This window comes from Mugil cephalus, chromosome 3, assembly GCF_022458985.1.
Source record: "Mugil cephalus isolate CIBA_MC_2020 chromosome 3, CIBA_Mcephalus_1.1, whole genome shotgun sequence".
NCBI classification, from domain to species: Eukaryota; Metazoa; Chordata; class Actinopteri; order Mugiliformes; family Mugilidae; genus Mugil; species Mugil cephalus.
The window spans coordinates 19,113,090-19,129,340 of NC_061772.1; the positions used below are offsets into that span (position 1 = coordinate 19,113,090).

The following is a 16,251-nucleotide window of genomic DNA, read 5'->3' on the forward strand; positions in this document are numbered from 1 at the left end:
CGCATCCTGCTATGTGACACATGAAGTTAAAAGAGTCTTTTATCTGTGAAGCATTTGCAGTCTGGGCATGATAGGGCTGTTTATCAAGTATCACGCAGACACTTCACCCATGTTCACGTTTTTTTAAATCTGGAAAATATATAGAGATAAGCTGCGCCGTCAGTAGGAGTTGCCTAAGCTTTTATAACTTTTCATAGGCTTCCTGGCAGTTCTGTGGTATTTCTTAGAGAACAGCATTCACAAAAACACTGATAGTGCTTTAGAAGGGCCATCCGTCTTCCATCATGTGAATAAGCGTCTTGCCTCACTTCCTGTTTCTGTACCACTCAGTGTCACTGCTTACCGATTGTTTCATCTTCTGTGAAATTATGAAAACCTTCTGTGTGTAGCGGTGAATTCCTGCACACAATTTACTCAACCACTTGCGCGCCATAGCTCATTGGGAATCTTACATCCCGTTCCCGCTTAATTAACTTTGTCTGTTAGCTTTAGCGGTTAGCCATGGCTATTCTTTCGCCCTCTGCTTCTCCTTCTTCTTCACATTTTTAGCCTCATTTAAAGATATGTGTAATGAATATAGTTTATTTGTAGCATTGGAGGCAATGCTCTCTGAATTGGAAGCATGGCGCCACGTCATAAACTGTATAAATATGGACAACGTGTCCAGACTTTTTTGGCTGTACTACTGCTTGAGCGGTTGGCATGGCATGGCAATGGTCGCCATTACGGTATGTCACATCCTGTTTCTTAGCATCAAATAACTAAATAAGATGAAACCAATCCAAAAAGAAAGAGACCGTCCTTGGGGAGAAAAACAAAGTCCCATCCCCAGTCCCACAGTCCCATCCACTAACATGGAGGAGTGGAGTTTATTGCCTATACTGCAGCCAGACACCAGGGGGAGCTCTACTTGCTTGGGCTTCACTTTTGAGGATCTGTTCCAAGTAAATCTTTAATTACATTTCAGTTTAAACACTTTTAAGTTAAAATATAATTTAAATGAAAATAAAGATATATTAGCCATATTTATCTGTCAACTGATTTCCTCCAGTTGCTGAAAAGAGGCCTGTTCCCAGAAATAAACAAGATATCATGTAGAGGTGTCCAACATCATTTTTTAAGCTTGCATTATTTGATATTTTCTTTCTAAACATTTTTTTGTTTGTTTGTTTGTTTGTGTGTTCTGCAGTGTGCATACAGTATTGTGTTGAATCGTGGTTAGTTGTTTGTGTGTTAAGCACTTTGGTTGGCCTTGGCTTTTTAAATGTGCTATATAAACAAAAGTGACATTGAAATTACACTGTGTTACATGGTACATTGTAACATGCAAGTGTTGCAGGGTGTTTTATTTAGTTGCCACAATGAGCTGATTTCACTGTGTTTAAAGTTCTGTTTTGTGGCAGTGCCGTTCATTGGGCTGACTACACCATGCAGCAGTACATTCCATTGCATTGTATTACAATGCATTGTGCTGCACAGCTTATTGACGTGGTGAGAACCGGAGCAGCTGGCAGCGGCAGTTCTTTTGCTTTATGGCTCTGACGGAAAGCTGCACAGGCTGCATCTCAAAACGCGTTTATTATGCCTAATGCTTTAGGGGGGAGACAGGTGGCTTTAATAAACAGATTGTGAATAAAGATGAGGATAATACGCTGTAAACTCCCACTGTCTCCCTGCAAGTCGTGCTTCGTACATCATTTTCTCTCCCCCTCTGGTGTACATGACCTTTCCATATGGCTTGCCTGGAAACACACCAAAGAAATATAATTTAAATAGACAAATACTGAGCTTTCTGATGTAATTATCAACATCTGTCTGGTGGATTTAGTTGTTCTTCATGTCTGTGGCTGTGTGAATGTGTGCTGTCTTACACAGGATTAGTGTTTTCATGTCTAACGGCGACGGCACATGTAGGTGCGAGTCGAAGTTCTGCATATGGTTGACTCTGCTCGTTTCTCCGAAGGGCTTTTGTGTTTGGTTGTAACACTGTCTTTCACATCCTGCGTGTAGGAGCATGCTTCATCTGTGCACAGCAGCTTGTGGCTGAATGTGGTGAATGTAGCATGAAGAGCATTAATCCTCCACCAGCAGAGTCACTGTATGTCTGACTGGCTGATGGGGATTTCATTTAGCGTATGCAAATAGTCTGTCACTGGTACAATAAATTCTCAGTTGAGCTATTTTGCCCTCGCTCTCCGTATCTAGCAGACTTGATTCCTACAATCAATTGGAGTATATATTCAGCAGTGTCACAGTGAATTGATGTGACTGCTGTGGGTGAACTTCATTTACCTGCATGCAGTCAACATTTAGCTGTAATTTCTAAAAACGTCTCCTTGTTTATTGTCCTTACAGAAATACGTGAAGCTAACTGTCCTTCCTCTGTTCAGTTCATCCCTGGTGGCCTATGGCTAATAGAGAGGTTTATTTGCTAAAGGCTAGGTATTTAAAGTAAGATATATATATATATGACTATTCAGAAGGGCTACATTTCCAGGCTTAATTCTGCAATCATTTGTGTTATCACAGAACCTGAATGTTCCTGGCTTCAGTACAGTAGCATGTGCAATAATTTCCCGCTATATACAAAAAAAGAAATAGAGAAATAAACAATGTATAATAAATGATAAACGCTTAAATTACAAATATTAGTAGGATTAGTAAGACCTAAGAAGTATAAAATACTAAGCATTGTCTTTGAACTGACTGAAAAAAATATGTCCTCATGTGTGGACTCAGGGATTATTTTACACATTATTCTAATCAAGTCACCAATATGTAACAAAATGTAAAACTGCTCATTTTCATGACTGAACATGGCAGTGCAAAGGCAAAATTACAAATAATCAAGCACCAACGTCATCAATCGAGTACTTGCTATTTAAGTATAAGCTATAAGATATAGCTTGTTACCATTCGTAGAATGTGCATGTCATATTGGGCTAGAAAACTTCAAAACAATCAGAAATAAACAAGTTTCAACTGTAAATTTGAAGAGAAGTTGGAAGTTGGTTTTTGGTCCTATGGAAAACATCCTGCATAGTACCGGTGCCAAAGAAGTCCATCCCATCTAGCCTCAACGACTTCATACCGGTTGCACTGACATCACACATCATGTAAGTCCTGGAGAGACTCGTCTTGGCTCAGCTCAGACCCCTGGTGGCCCCTGTCCTGGACCCTCTTCAGTTCACATATCAGCCTCATGTTGGTCTGGATGATGCTGTAATCTACCTGCTGCAGGGAGCTCACTGTCACCTGCATGGTGGGAAGGCCACTGTGAGGATCATGTTCTTTGACTTCTCCAGCGCTTTTAACACCATTCAGCCCTTTCTGATGAGTGAGAAGTTGCTCGGGATGGGTGTCAGCTCCTCCACTGTCTCCTGGGTTGCTGATTACTTGTCTGTCAGGCCTCAGTTTGTGCGGCTTGGGGGGCCGTTATCAGTAATGTAGGGGCACCACAGGGAACTGTTCTGTCTGCTTTCTTGTCCACCCTTTACACCTCTGATTTCCGATACAGCTCTGGGTCCTGCAACCTGCAGAAGTTCTCTGATGACTCTGCAGTGGTAGGGTGTATCAGAGATGGACAGGAGGTGGAGTGTAGGACACGGATTGCAGATTTTGTGGAGTGGTCCCAGGCTAACCACCTACTCCTGAACGTGGACAAGACCAAGGAGGTGGTCATAGACTTCAGGAGGAAGTGGACATCAGTGGAGCCCATCAGCATCCAGGACCTGGAGTAGTGGACCGCTACCAGTACCTGAGAGTCCAAATGAACAACAGATTGGACTTGAGGGACAACAGTGATGCTGTGTAGAAAAGCCTGAGTAGACTCTAATTTCTCAGGAAGCTCAGGTCTTTCAATGTGTGCAGTGACTTACTAGAGTCTTTCTACCAGTCTGTTGTTGTGAGAGCCTTGTTCTTTGCTGTGGTTTGTTGGGGAGGTAGTACCAGCAAAAAAAGACATCAGTAGGATCCACAAATTGATCCGAAAGGCTGGACAAGTGATCGGTAGGGAGTTGGAGTCATTTGTCTCAGTGAGGGATAGGAGGACACTGAATAAACTGCTCTCCATTATGGACAATCCATACCATCCACTACACCAAACGTTTGAGAGACAGAGGAGCTCATTCTCCAGCAGAATGATTCAGCTCCGCTGCTATAGTGAACGCTACAGAACTTCTTTTATTCCATATTCTATGCAGCTATATAACAGCTCATCTCTTAGTGTCAATTAAGCTACTATGATCAATTAATTTCCCTTGTGGATCATTAAAGTCTGTTTAAGTCTAAGTCTAAGTTGAGAGGATAAAAGTTTAAATGAAGCAGAATAAGAAGCCGCCACAAACCTAAAACTTAAATGAGGATGCAGGGTCTCAGGAGGTTAAGATGACAGCTTGGGGGTAACTTATTTTACCCTCAAAATAAGCACTGTGATATGGACTTGGAGAATCATCCAAACTTAGACACAACTCAACCACAGAACAGCCCTGTTCTTCTTCTTTTTTTTTTCATATCTTTGTTAGTGTTTGCAGCAGAGGAATCCTTGTCACTTTTCTTTCTTTTTTATTTATGCATTTTATAAGCTCTTTGTGAGTTTATAGTTGAAATTATGTGAAATGTGCCTTTATTCCACATCCTAGGATCTGACGTTAAACATTTCCAGTGTGAAAACCAGGACCTTTTTGGTTTTGCCAAATGTACAATTTTCAGCATCCGACAAGAACCAGAAAAGTGAACAAGAAGTGAGAAAATAAAGCTTTGATGAAAGTTCAAACAGTTCAGTCTTGTATCGGCATGGAGATACGGAGGTGTGGATGGGAAATGTTTAAATGTTCTGACACCATTTGACTAAGTGAAAACTAAATGAACTTGTTGACCGTATTGCTCACAGCGGGAAAGCAACGTTAGGGCTGAAGACACACACACACACACACACACACACACACACAAAACTGAAGTGTCTTTTTTTTTCTGATGTAGTTTCAGTTTTTCCACTTTGACTTTGTTCGTGCAACACCAACACCATGCTGTCAGTGTCGTGTGGGTGTGATCGATGTCTGTAGGCAGCAGGTGCTGGCAGGGGAGAGCTGAGCCGCTGTTGAAGGGACTTTGTTTTTTTTGTTTTTTTTTTTTCCTCTGAACAGCTCACATTTAGTGTGGATAAAGAGAGTTAAATGCCACGGCTTGATAAAAGGTAGGGACAGATTGTTGGCACCTCGTTTCCTGTGCGGCACTGATAAAAAAAATAAAAAATAAAAAAAAAGTAGATGAAAATGCCATCCATCCTCTCCGTTCATGTTGGTTCTTTTGGTCTGTAGAGGGAGAAGAGCTGACAGAGCAGATGCTTTGATGATTCAGCTGAATCCACTAAGAGAATATAAATAGGCCGCTATTGATGTGACTGAAGCTGCGATGTCAGTATGCGTGCAAAGTATAATCAGCGCATACATGTATGAGCTGCTAAATTTGACCTAATTTCCCCTAAAAACTGTAACGCATGATAATTTTAGTTGTTCTTTTACCGTTAATCAATCTAATCTTTAATGCCATCCCTATGTAACTCTCTATATAAGGGAATAACTCGAGGCCTGAAATGTTAATTTGTACTCAGCGTAAATGATAACAAATGTTGCATATATTCACTGGGCTTTGGAAAACGCGAGCAAATGGGAAAATTAATTAAAAGTGAAGTTGCACCATTATCAGCCAAACCGTTATTAAGGTTAATCATTTTCCTGTTAAGTGCATCGTATTCCTTAACACGCATCCTTTCTGCAACACTGCAGCAATAAAAGAAGAATGTCACGATCCTTGAAGACAAAAGTGATCAAAATCCATCTTCTTCTATCCTTCTCGAATATTAAATGAAACGTGGTGCAGATAAGAACGTTGGCTGCGACTGAAATAAACTATTGAGCTTCAACACCCTGCTGATGTTTCTTAAAAACTAATTGGAGAGCCAAATCTATTTTGAATTTCCAAATTAATGGGAGTGTTCTCGCGCAAAGCTGGGGGGAAAAAAAAGAGCACGAGGGAAACAGAGAAGAATTGCATTTCCTTGTTTTCTGCTGTTATGTTAAACCCTCCACTTCTCATTGATCTTGGTTTTCTCTGGAGTTATTCACGCTCGTTTTCTGTGCTCTATCAACAGAACCGTACGCACAGAACTACATTCACATACATTACATTTGATGGCCACAGGATGCAATTTCCCTTCATCTGCACAACAAACGCTCTCGCTCTTTGCTCTTCCAGACATCGATGAGTGCAGTTTGCAGACACACACCTGCTGGAATGACAGCGTGTGTGTGAACCTCCCAGGGGGCTACGACTGTGTGTGTACATCTGGTCCGGGCTGCAGCGGGGACTGCCCACAGGAAGGAGGAATCAGACGCAACGGAGAAGACTGGAAACCCAGCTTCGACCGCTGTGCTATATGCTCCTGCAAGGTACAGAACATAAACACATCACAAAAGAAATACTGAAACAAACTACTTTATGATAATTAAACTTTTCTGGCTGTGGCTTGCAGCAGTAACAGGAGATTTTATATTTTTTTGTTTTTTTTGTTTGTTTTTTTACAGAGTTCAATGAATGATACACCGGTAGAGAAAATACTGATCCATGACAAGCTGTTGTATTTGGAGCAATATTTGCCAATATCATTTTATTGAATCATTTTATCAGAAACTAAAACCGAAGGTATGCACAAGCATAGAGTAACTATGTAACTGTAACTATAGAATATAAATGTTTAGCTTTGTTAATTTTTGCAAGTTAATTGTACTATTTCTTAAATAAATATATTGGAAAGGCTCTCATTACAGTACTAATGAATAGACAACAGTTTTTGACTTTTCTTGAGATCGTGCAAAATGACATTTGTGATTTCTCCAAATTAATGAGGAAAAACTACGGTTATGTAAACGGATATCAGTTGAGTAGGTGGTCTGGCATCGTGGCCAAGATTCATTGTCTGTGCACTAGTCATGCGTACCCTGTGTGCCTGACTTGTTGTGAGACTTTCTTTTTCGCAATGGTGCCACGTTCACAGACCTCATCGTTTATCTTGATGACTGGGATCTTATCACGACAGCTGTGGCTGCAAACTGTCCCTTTAAAGACCTCCAATCCTGCCTCATCACTGTCAGTGTATGACAACATGTGGTGCAGCACACGTACAGTTTAGTTGGATATTTGATTACGTGTTTTTAATGACTGAACTCCGCTCCATGTGTTTATCTCTAGTCTGCTTTGCTCTGCGCTCTGTTGAATATTTGTGGCAGCTCTTTTCTGTGCCCGGGACTCTGTGTACCGCAGTTGCTACGAAGTAAGATATTGATCAGATTTGTTATTTTTTTTTAAAATGAAGAAGACAGGCAGAGGGAGATTTGGACTAGAATGACAGCTGAGAGCTGTGATTCCAAGGATGCCTTATCAGCTTATGAAAGTCTAATTTTACCACGGGGATATTTCACTTCAACCCTTCTAAACATGAACTGTGAACTAAAGTATTTTGTCGTGAGTTGACAGTGTTTTGCAAGCAGTCACTAAATTTCCGTTTAATTATAGGTAATTGTAGGTAGGTTTAAATAATAGGTAATATGTGGCAGAACTCATTTCAGTCAGAGCGTTGTCTCTATTTTTATTTCATGTGAAGCACAAGACACATTTCCATTAACTGACAAACAGCTGACAAACAAGCTTTGCTAAACGTTTAAAATATGTGCATTGCTAAGGTAACGCCTCAAGTGGTGTCACATAGAAACATCTGGGAAGTCATAAATGGGAGGCACTTTCAAAACATAAATAAATATTTGGTGGTTGGATAAAGTGGCGTTGGTAGATTCATTACGTGTTTGTAAGTTTGTGCATGAAAAAATAAAATAAAAAAGAAAGAGATGGTTTCTCCCAAGAGAGATGATCATCACATCTCAAGGATGCTAGATGCCGGTAGTTTCACACTACCAATGCTGATTGGTGTGCACAGCTGTGGGTCAGCCTCAAGTGCATAGTGAAGCCTGGCAAGATGGAAATCTCATGTGGCGTGTGATTTTGTGATCTCATGAATCTCATGAGAGTCTAGCTGCCTTGCAAAGTAAAAGAAAATGCGGCGTTAGGTATTCATTGCATACCAATTTACTAAAAGCATCGTCATGACAAGTGTTTATAATGACTTGGGTTCTCCAGCCATGGGAATTGAATCAGATGTGGGGTGAACTGAATGTGAACAAAGCTTGATCTGGTGTCTTTTCAGACCAATGCTGAAAACTATTGGCCTGATTACTGTAAGGCCACCATCAAGTACAGAGAAATTAAAGGTAGCCAGGTCAGAAAAAGACGCAGACTTTGAACGAAGACGTCTGAAATCGAAGTCTAAAATTGAAGTCTAAAAGGCGGCAAACAAAACTGTGCTGAAAACAATTTATAGCTCCTGATGAAAAAAAACAAAACAAGTAATCTATAGTAATTATATTCATCATAAAGTTGTCATAAAAAAAGCAGTAATGTTGTTTGGTTTGCACAGTATCGGAATGCAGGCCTGGTCTTATTCCTGGCTTTAAAAGGAACAGTCTGCCTTCGTATAGCCTGCCAGCATGCCACAATTGGTAGTAATTTCCCAGCAAGTCCAGGGCCGTAACTGTAAAGACCAAGGCCATCAGTAGTGGCACTCTGGGACTCCTGCAGTTACTGTAGCAGGACAATATGCATCGATAAAACATTGGCTCTGTATTGCCCTTTTAATGGTTTGCAGAATGATTTTATGGCTCTCATACATTTTCTAACAGCCATTTTATGTAACATTTTTACATCTCCATTACACTGTCGTCCTGGGGCCAGACAGTTCTGGCTGTGCTGAGTAAAATGGGCCATAAAGTTTTCTCCAGGTAGAGACGGAGAGCCAGGGACACAGGGAAGCTTATAGATTGGTCAGATTACTCTGCCTTTGACTGTGCATTATAGCCTAGACCCCACATATCTAACATAGTCAGGATTCATTCTAAACTCTATCAACTTTCTGCTTTGAAAATGTATACAAAGCCTCTGCCCGTGAGTAGTGTAAACAAGCTCTTCCAATGTCTGAGAAAGTTTTCGGTTACACACCTTGATCATATCTCAAAGTGTTCAAATTGTTGGTCATGAGTCAGTGAATACTGATATACATGAATTATTTAGAGACTCCATATCTTCATAATGAATTAACCAAAACTTTCAGTTTTAGCAGCGGTTGAATGGCATAGACTGTATATAAATATGCACAACGTATCCTCACTTCCTTGCACTGGCCAAACTGATGCTTTTTTCACTCTCAAAATAATAATATTTTAAGAAATCTGTGATCTCTCTAGCATTATCTTGGCCCTCTCCGTGCATTAATGAGGCTGTGTTCCGAACAGTGAAATGGAAGTGGAATTGAGCCCATTTGTCAAAGACAATGATATATAGTTTGCAACAAATTTAAATGGATCAACCTGCATTTGTTTACGTCAACATTTTTTTTCATTTGTATGTTAATCTGAGTGAATCTGAAGTACTGTGTTTAACTTTGTACAGCTGACAGGTTGCTGGGTTGTGACTCTCTTATAATATTGTTCAGCCTAGGTAATGCAGCAAAGCCTGATTTACCCCTGACCGCTGTGCTATCTTCTGTGCAGGACGGGCAGACGTATTGCAGGAGGAGACCCTGTGACTGCGGAGACCCCGATGAGGATCTGTTCTGCTGTCCTGGATGTGACAACAGGCCCAGCAGCCAGTGTCTGGACCAGGGCGGACGCACGCTCTACCGCAGCGGAGCGTCTTGGTTGTACGGCTGCCAGCAGTGCCGCTGCATGGTCTGTATTTCGAATTACACTCTCAAATGCAAGCTTTATGTGTTTTGCCCACAGAAATGAGAAGCGATCGTAGCCTTAAGTGGTAAAACAGCTCTTATGAGAAACAGATTGCATAAAAAAAAAAAAATTCTCAGTAGCCTGAAGCTCAATACATGGGCCAACATGTGAGCTCTAACGGAACTGCATTCACACACACATACACAAAGTGACGCACACGGTAGCAGTTCTCTCTCTCTTTATTTCCTTCTTTAAAATATTTATTTTAACCGTGGCCTGATATCTGCAGGAGGGGGAGGTAGACTGCTGGCCTCTAGTTTGCCCCGTGATGATGTGCGAGTACACGGCAGTGGTGGAAGGCGAGTGCTGCCCGCGCTGCGTCACAGACCCCTGCCTGGCTGACAACCTGTCATATGACATCCGGCAGACATGCAAGGACCCCGCAGGCATTGCCCGCCTCAGCGGAGACACATGGCATATGCCCAAATCACCCTGCACCACCTGCAAGTGCAAGGTAGGTCAATGCAACGAGGAAAAGAACAGCTCATTTACAAATGAGAACCCACGGCAAATTAAGAGTGGTTAGTCTTTTTTGTTTTCAAATTATAATTCCAGCTAATGTAAACCTGACAGGTTTGGTTGTATGGGTCATGTTGGGTTATAGTTTCTCCCTTCGTTGAGATATGGGGAAATCAGCATAAATCAAAAAAAGTATATATATTATTGCAGCAGTGGTGTAAATTGACTCTCAGAGCCAGGAGACATCCATGGAAACTGTGCCAAGTTGAAATAAACCTCAATTTGCCAAGTTTAAAACACTTAACTTCAACTTTTGTTTGATTTTTATGCCTCCAGACACGGCTACCGTCAATGCAGAGGCGTTACAGATGATTCAAGACATTGAATCTAAAGAACAAAATATCCAATTTGTACACTGTACATAGTGCGGTTGAAGTTACCGGCAGAGTTAAGACCTACTGTGCTTTGTACACTGGTCACTGGCCTCATTACTGTTGGAGACATAGTTTTCCTCTTGCCAGCAGTGAACTTTGGCTTCAGGTCACCCAAAGCCCAAAGTCCCCTTGTGGTCAAGAGGTACAGATCCAAATACCCTGGTTGGTCACTGTTGGGTGATTTGAGATGTTAGACTCTGGAATTCTTTTCAGTGAGAAAACTGAGACTGCGAGAGCAGAAGATGTAAAAATACCAGAGTGGTAGCACAAGTTTCCAAAGTTGAAAGTTGAAAATGATTAAATACACCTTTTGTGATGATGTAGGTATCAGGACCTGAATTGAGTTCGTTTGTGCTCGTAAGAGAGCCTAGTAACCAGAGACGACCAGGTACCAATTTAAATGGAGTTCAGTGAGTTGTAGCGATGACAAATGGAAAAGCCTTTGGCGACAGAGCGGGCAACAGGTTGAAGTAATCTCAACTTTAACCCATGGCTGAAGCTAATGGTGTTCATATGCACATATCTCAGAACTATAGTAACCAAGAGTTTCTCCTGTGTTACCGCAGAGAAACACTGCCCATTGCTTCCTACAGCCAATGCAGACAGAGGGCTAGGAGCATCTGGTGAACCCAGATGAAGCAGTGGGGTTGTTAATGCCTATTTTCTTTGCAAATAGAGCTCTGTCCATATACTAGCAATATTTCTACGTTCTGCTTGTTTCACTCGGAAACAAGTAGGATATGTAGAAGCGCCCAGCCAACCAGAGCCTGGAACGTCCACAAGCGACGAACTGTCAGCTACACAGCGATTGACGACAAGCAAATCGCTTTATATGTGGGCAAGGGCTTAAAACATGAGAGTAAACCAGCATAATATGCAAATGCCGGAAAAGTGGAATTCAGACATCATTGTTAATCCTGTGCTTTTCCTTCGATGACAAGTCAAACCTTGATATACGTGCATTACTTGGAACATGTACAGTACATTGCAATAATTCAGTACTCTCTTCTTTCCTGTCTTGTCATGCTCCACTTTTCAGAATGGGAATGTTTGCTGCTCAGTGGATCTCGACTGCCTTCAGAACAACTGAAACTCTTGTGTCCTCCTCCTTCTCCCAACAACCTCCTCTCCTTCTTTCACGATGGGACTGCCACACCCCCTCCCCCGTCCGACGACTCTCCCCTTGGATTCATAAGACAGACTCTAGCACGCACATGTGCATGCCAGTGTGTGCACAGAAATTACAAACACACGCTGGACAGACTGAGGTTTTGAGCCTGAGCTTTTATGCCGTAACTCTGTCGACACAGAGTGAGTGAGTGTGTGAGTGTGTGTGGCTCAGGAGGAGACTGAGGCCACAGTCGCTCTCACCACAGCCACTGTGTTTGTGTATATGTCTTCGTATTTGATTCCATTTCACTTAATGTCTTGAGGAAACCCGCGTCTCAAATCCCAAGCCAGAGACTAAAACAATGGACAGACGTTGAGGTGCTCCGTCTGTCCGTATTGCCTCATCACATAGACTCACTATTGCTTTGTCAGCTACAAGGAAATGTCACACGTTTTTCATAGTCATGGAGTCTGAGGGAAAGATTGAAGGCGCGAAAATGTCTTGATATGTAAATCTTATACTTTAAACTCCCAGGCGCACCAAACTATCATCCAACTACTGCTGGCAATGAGGGCGGACGTTGCTTGACGTGGCCTGCATCTGGACCTTTTGACTTTCTTTCCTTACGTTCCTTATCTGGGTAGTTCATACATGTGTCAGATCAACGGGGCTACTGTCAGAAACGCTTTGTGTCCATGGTCATCTAACGTCCTGCTTTAAATATTTTCCAACTGTGGCTTCTAAATATAAACTCCCTACTCAAAGTAAATACCATATTAGGTTTAGCTGTATTTGGGCGACACTTAATACACAGTTGTTCATTGTGAGCCTGTCCCTTCTTTCAGCCTTCAGGTCCTCAAAATACCAACCTCAAAATAAACCGCATCCTTCAGAGCATCCAGTATCTGGACTGGAGCCTAGCTGCTGTCTGTCCTCCTGAGCCATTATCTCTTCAGTTTCCCACAGCCTCCGTGTCTCGGCTCTTTGATGAGGATGACTGCCTAGATGTTTGACTAGAACGGCAACAGTCTTAAAATGCACTAGGAAGCAGTGTGCTCGCTACACACTACAAATTCCCGTTGGCCAGAACAAGCACCAGCTATAGCTGTTGATTAAATCAGCAGAGCTTGCTGTGGGGTGGAGTCGTCCGGCCTCTCCTCAGGCTGCTCGGCTCTGCACCATATGGCACACACAGAGCGGCAGAGACGAGAAAAAAAAAAAAAAAAAAAAAAAAAAACGCTGGAGAGATTGGGGATAATTAAAGCCATGTCACGCAGGCCTGGATTTGAGTATGCCAGGAGGTCACCGAGTGTTGAATCTGTTTACAGACAGCTAGGCTTATTAAAGCAGGGGCGTCCGGCGCCGTCCTCGCTACCGTTCACACATTCACAGCTTCAATGCTGCTGTGCTTTTTCTGTCCTGTCCTCTCCTCCATACCTCTCTCCATTATCCTCAAGCTTGTCTGGAGAGCGCTAATGTTTTCCCTCAAGTGTCATTGTTATCACTATCCGTGTGTCAGTTATTTTCCCACAGGAGACCAAGGGGTGGGGGGTAGGAGGGGGGGTCTCCTACACTGTCTCAACATTTTGTGAAACGAACACAGAGATCAAAAGCAAACGACGTGCTGTGGCCGTGACTAATGTTTTCATGCTGAAATGTTTGTCTGATGACAGCAGAAATCGGACGACGTGTTCATTTTCTGAAAAAAAAGTAAAGCTTTTACCATAAAATAAGTTATTTTCCGCTTAATTTGAAGAAAGTTTATTTACAAAGCTAGTTTCTTCTTCTTTGCTTTTATGTTTTCAACTGCAGATATCTTGACTCGTTTTATTCCTTCTCTCAGAAGAATCCATTTGCTGCCTCAGAGTTAAAAAGATTTTAGCTTTACGAGATAATTGATCCCATTGAAAATTAAACTTTTGTTTTGTCAATTTACTTTTTTTTTTGCAATTCAGATCACAGAAATCAGTTTGTACCTTAAAAGACGTATCCTTTCCCCACTGCCAAAAATAAGATGTATACTGTCGCGGAGAACCTTGTAGACAAGTCCGAGACAGGAACAGAACTGTATCTAAAAACCACAACGGGCATCTCATGGCAGGAAGTAGCGGGAGCCAGTGGACATGTGTTGACAGAATCACCTCTTAATTAAAAACCCTTCAATTTCACAAATATTGGCGCTAATTTCTACCAATGCTACAAGTTTGTCATCTTCATTTGTGCTTAACAATTATCTGTAAAACTGTGAGATTTTTAGCGTTGTTGTCTGCACTATCTATAACGGAAAAACCTTTCATGGAACCGGTATGGTCTTCAGATCCAAAAGTAAATATCTTTCCTGTTCTGCTGACCTTCCTTTATTTAATGTCAAACTAGTTCTTATTTCTGGTCACACACAGAAACAGTAAAAAAAGAAGTATATAGATATTTTTCTTCTTTATTTTTTTCCGTTTGTTTGGATTCCGAGACGCACTGGTCATTTCTCAAACTTACGAGAACCGCGATTCCTCTTGTTAGGCCTCTGGAGAGGACAGCATGCCTTCTCAGTCCACAGTGTCCTTGTATCTTCTCCCTTTTCCCACTACATCTTTCTGTGTCTCACGTGCAGATTCCTCTAATCCATTATCACAAAGCCTCTTGTGAAACTGAAACTGTCAACTGTGTAAAAGTACACAGAAGCAGAGAGAGAGAGAGAGCGAGATAGAGAAACGAGTGGCGCGGATGGTATCTGTACCCATCGAAGTTCAACAGCAATCAAAGGCAGACATTTGTACAAAGGATCACTGGAAACGACGTTTTCAGATCGCTCTGTTCATTTGATATGAAACATGACTGTAAAACACAATTTGCAAGTCTGTGTGTAAATGAGTTTACATACAGATGATACGATAAAATTATACAGTTTTTTAATTATCATTGTGATCATGAATAACGTGTTAATTTTAGTGTACTACTTTTCTTTTGGTGGGATAGGTTCTGTTTTGCTGTAAATACTGTGTAAAGGGTAGGGTACTGTAAAGAGAGTTAAAACTATGTGAATAATTCTCACTACCACAGCTTCTTAGGATCTGAGCGTTGTAAGTTGAATGAGAGAAGCAACATTTCTATTGTTTTTACTATTTCTTTATTTTTCTATTCTTGCCTTAACCCTTTTAGTATCTGTCATGGTTTAATGTTTTATCACAGCTTTAGGACAGCATTATGGATTTTAACTAGCCTGTGTGTATATACATATACAGATCTCTGATCAGAGCATTAAAAGCGGAGTCAAGTGGATTTGGGACATCGGAATGAGCATAGATAAGCGTCTGTTCCAGGAATCTCTACCAGCAGATGAGGAGCTTGGGCAGACTATTCACTGCATCGGCAAGTCATTTTTTTCCCCTTCCCAACACGTTTGTACGATCTTATCCCTCCACGGGAACCAGACAAAAGACAACTGTGTACACATGTAAAGAAAATCTAATGTTGAAAATGTTGTTCTTGATTCAGTTCCTGCCGAAAAAACAAAAGCATTGTGTTTCTCCTTTAATGTCTGACTCTTTAAAAAAAAAAAAAAGAAAAGGAAAAAGAAAAAGAAAAAAAAAGAAAAAAAAACAGTTTTGGACCTTCTAGCTCCTGATGTGCTTGTTCATGTTTTTAATAGAAGACCACGGCGGAGGGATCCCCGAGTCTGTTCATTGTTACTTCTCCAGATCAGAGTGGCCAACTTAATTGTACTCAAAGGGTTAAGTGTCATTTGAAGACTGTGTCGTGATAAGAGTTTGCTGTAAAAAAAAAAAAAAAAGAAAATCTCTCGGTTAATAAATATTTTAGTTGTTTACTTTATTACTTGTGAAGATTTGTTTTAAAGTGTGATGTTGACTGGGTTCAATGCTCATCGTACGTCCAGATGATGGTTTATGCTTCTGCGTTAGTTTAGCCCCTTTCACATTGGGTTTTCGCCCCAGGCAATCGACCCGGTATTTTATCGCCTCAGCTCAGCTTCGATGTGAACAGGAATGCCACGTCGACTCGCTTATTTACACTGGAGGGCCTGTCACTGTGTCACTGTAGAAGCTCCAGGGCTGCGAGCAGCTCAAAAACAGAGCAAAATTTTGGTCTACTCCCATAACAGACCGATCTCATTTTTTCAATCAAACAAATCAAATGTTTTGTCATACGATCGCTAATGGATACTCGTAGGTGATGTTCGGGAAGCCCTATCTCATGTTTGGGAAATCGTGCCGGGGAATCTTGATGTAAACTGTGTATGCACAGCTGTGTTTATATACAGCTTCTATAGCGATATGGCACACCTTTATGTCGGTCATGGCAGCACACTCACAAGACGGTGAGATCTGCGAGCTGCTCTGCG

General features: G+C 41.5%; 1 protein-coding gene across 1 annotated transcript in view; it reads left to right on the forward strand.

The window, feature by feature from the left end:
• The window catches only part of LOC125005460 (protein kinase C-binding protein NELL1-like), a 221,566-nt gene extending 205,844 nt beyond the window's left edge, over positions 1-15,722 (forward strand). Inside the window, exons 17-20 of the mRNA XM_047580815.1 lie at positions 6,256-6,449; positions 9,657-9,833; positions 10,120-10,344; positions 11,823-15,722. Coding sequence (XP_047436771.1) covers positions 6,256-6,449; positions 9,657-9,833; positions 10,120-10,344; positions 11,823-11,873 — 647 coding nt within the window. The 3' untranslated portion in view covers positions 11,874-15,722. The remainder of the gene's footprint in view (positions 1-6,255; positions 6,450-9,656; positions 9,834-10,119; positions 10,345-11,822) is intronic.
• Positions 15,723-16,251: the final 529 nt, after the last annotated feature.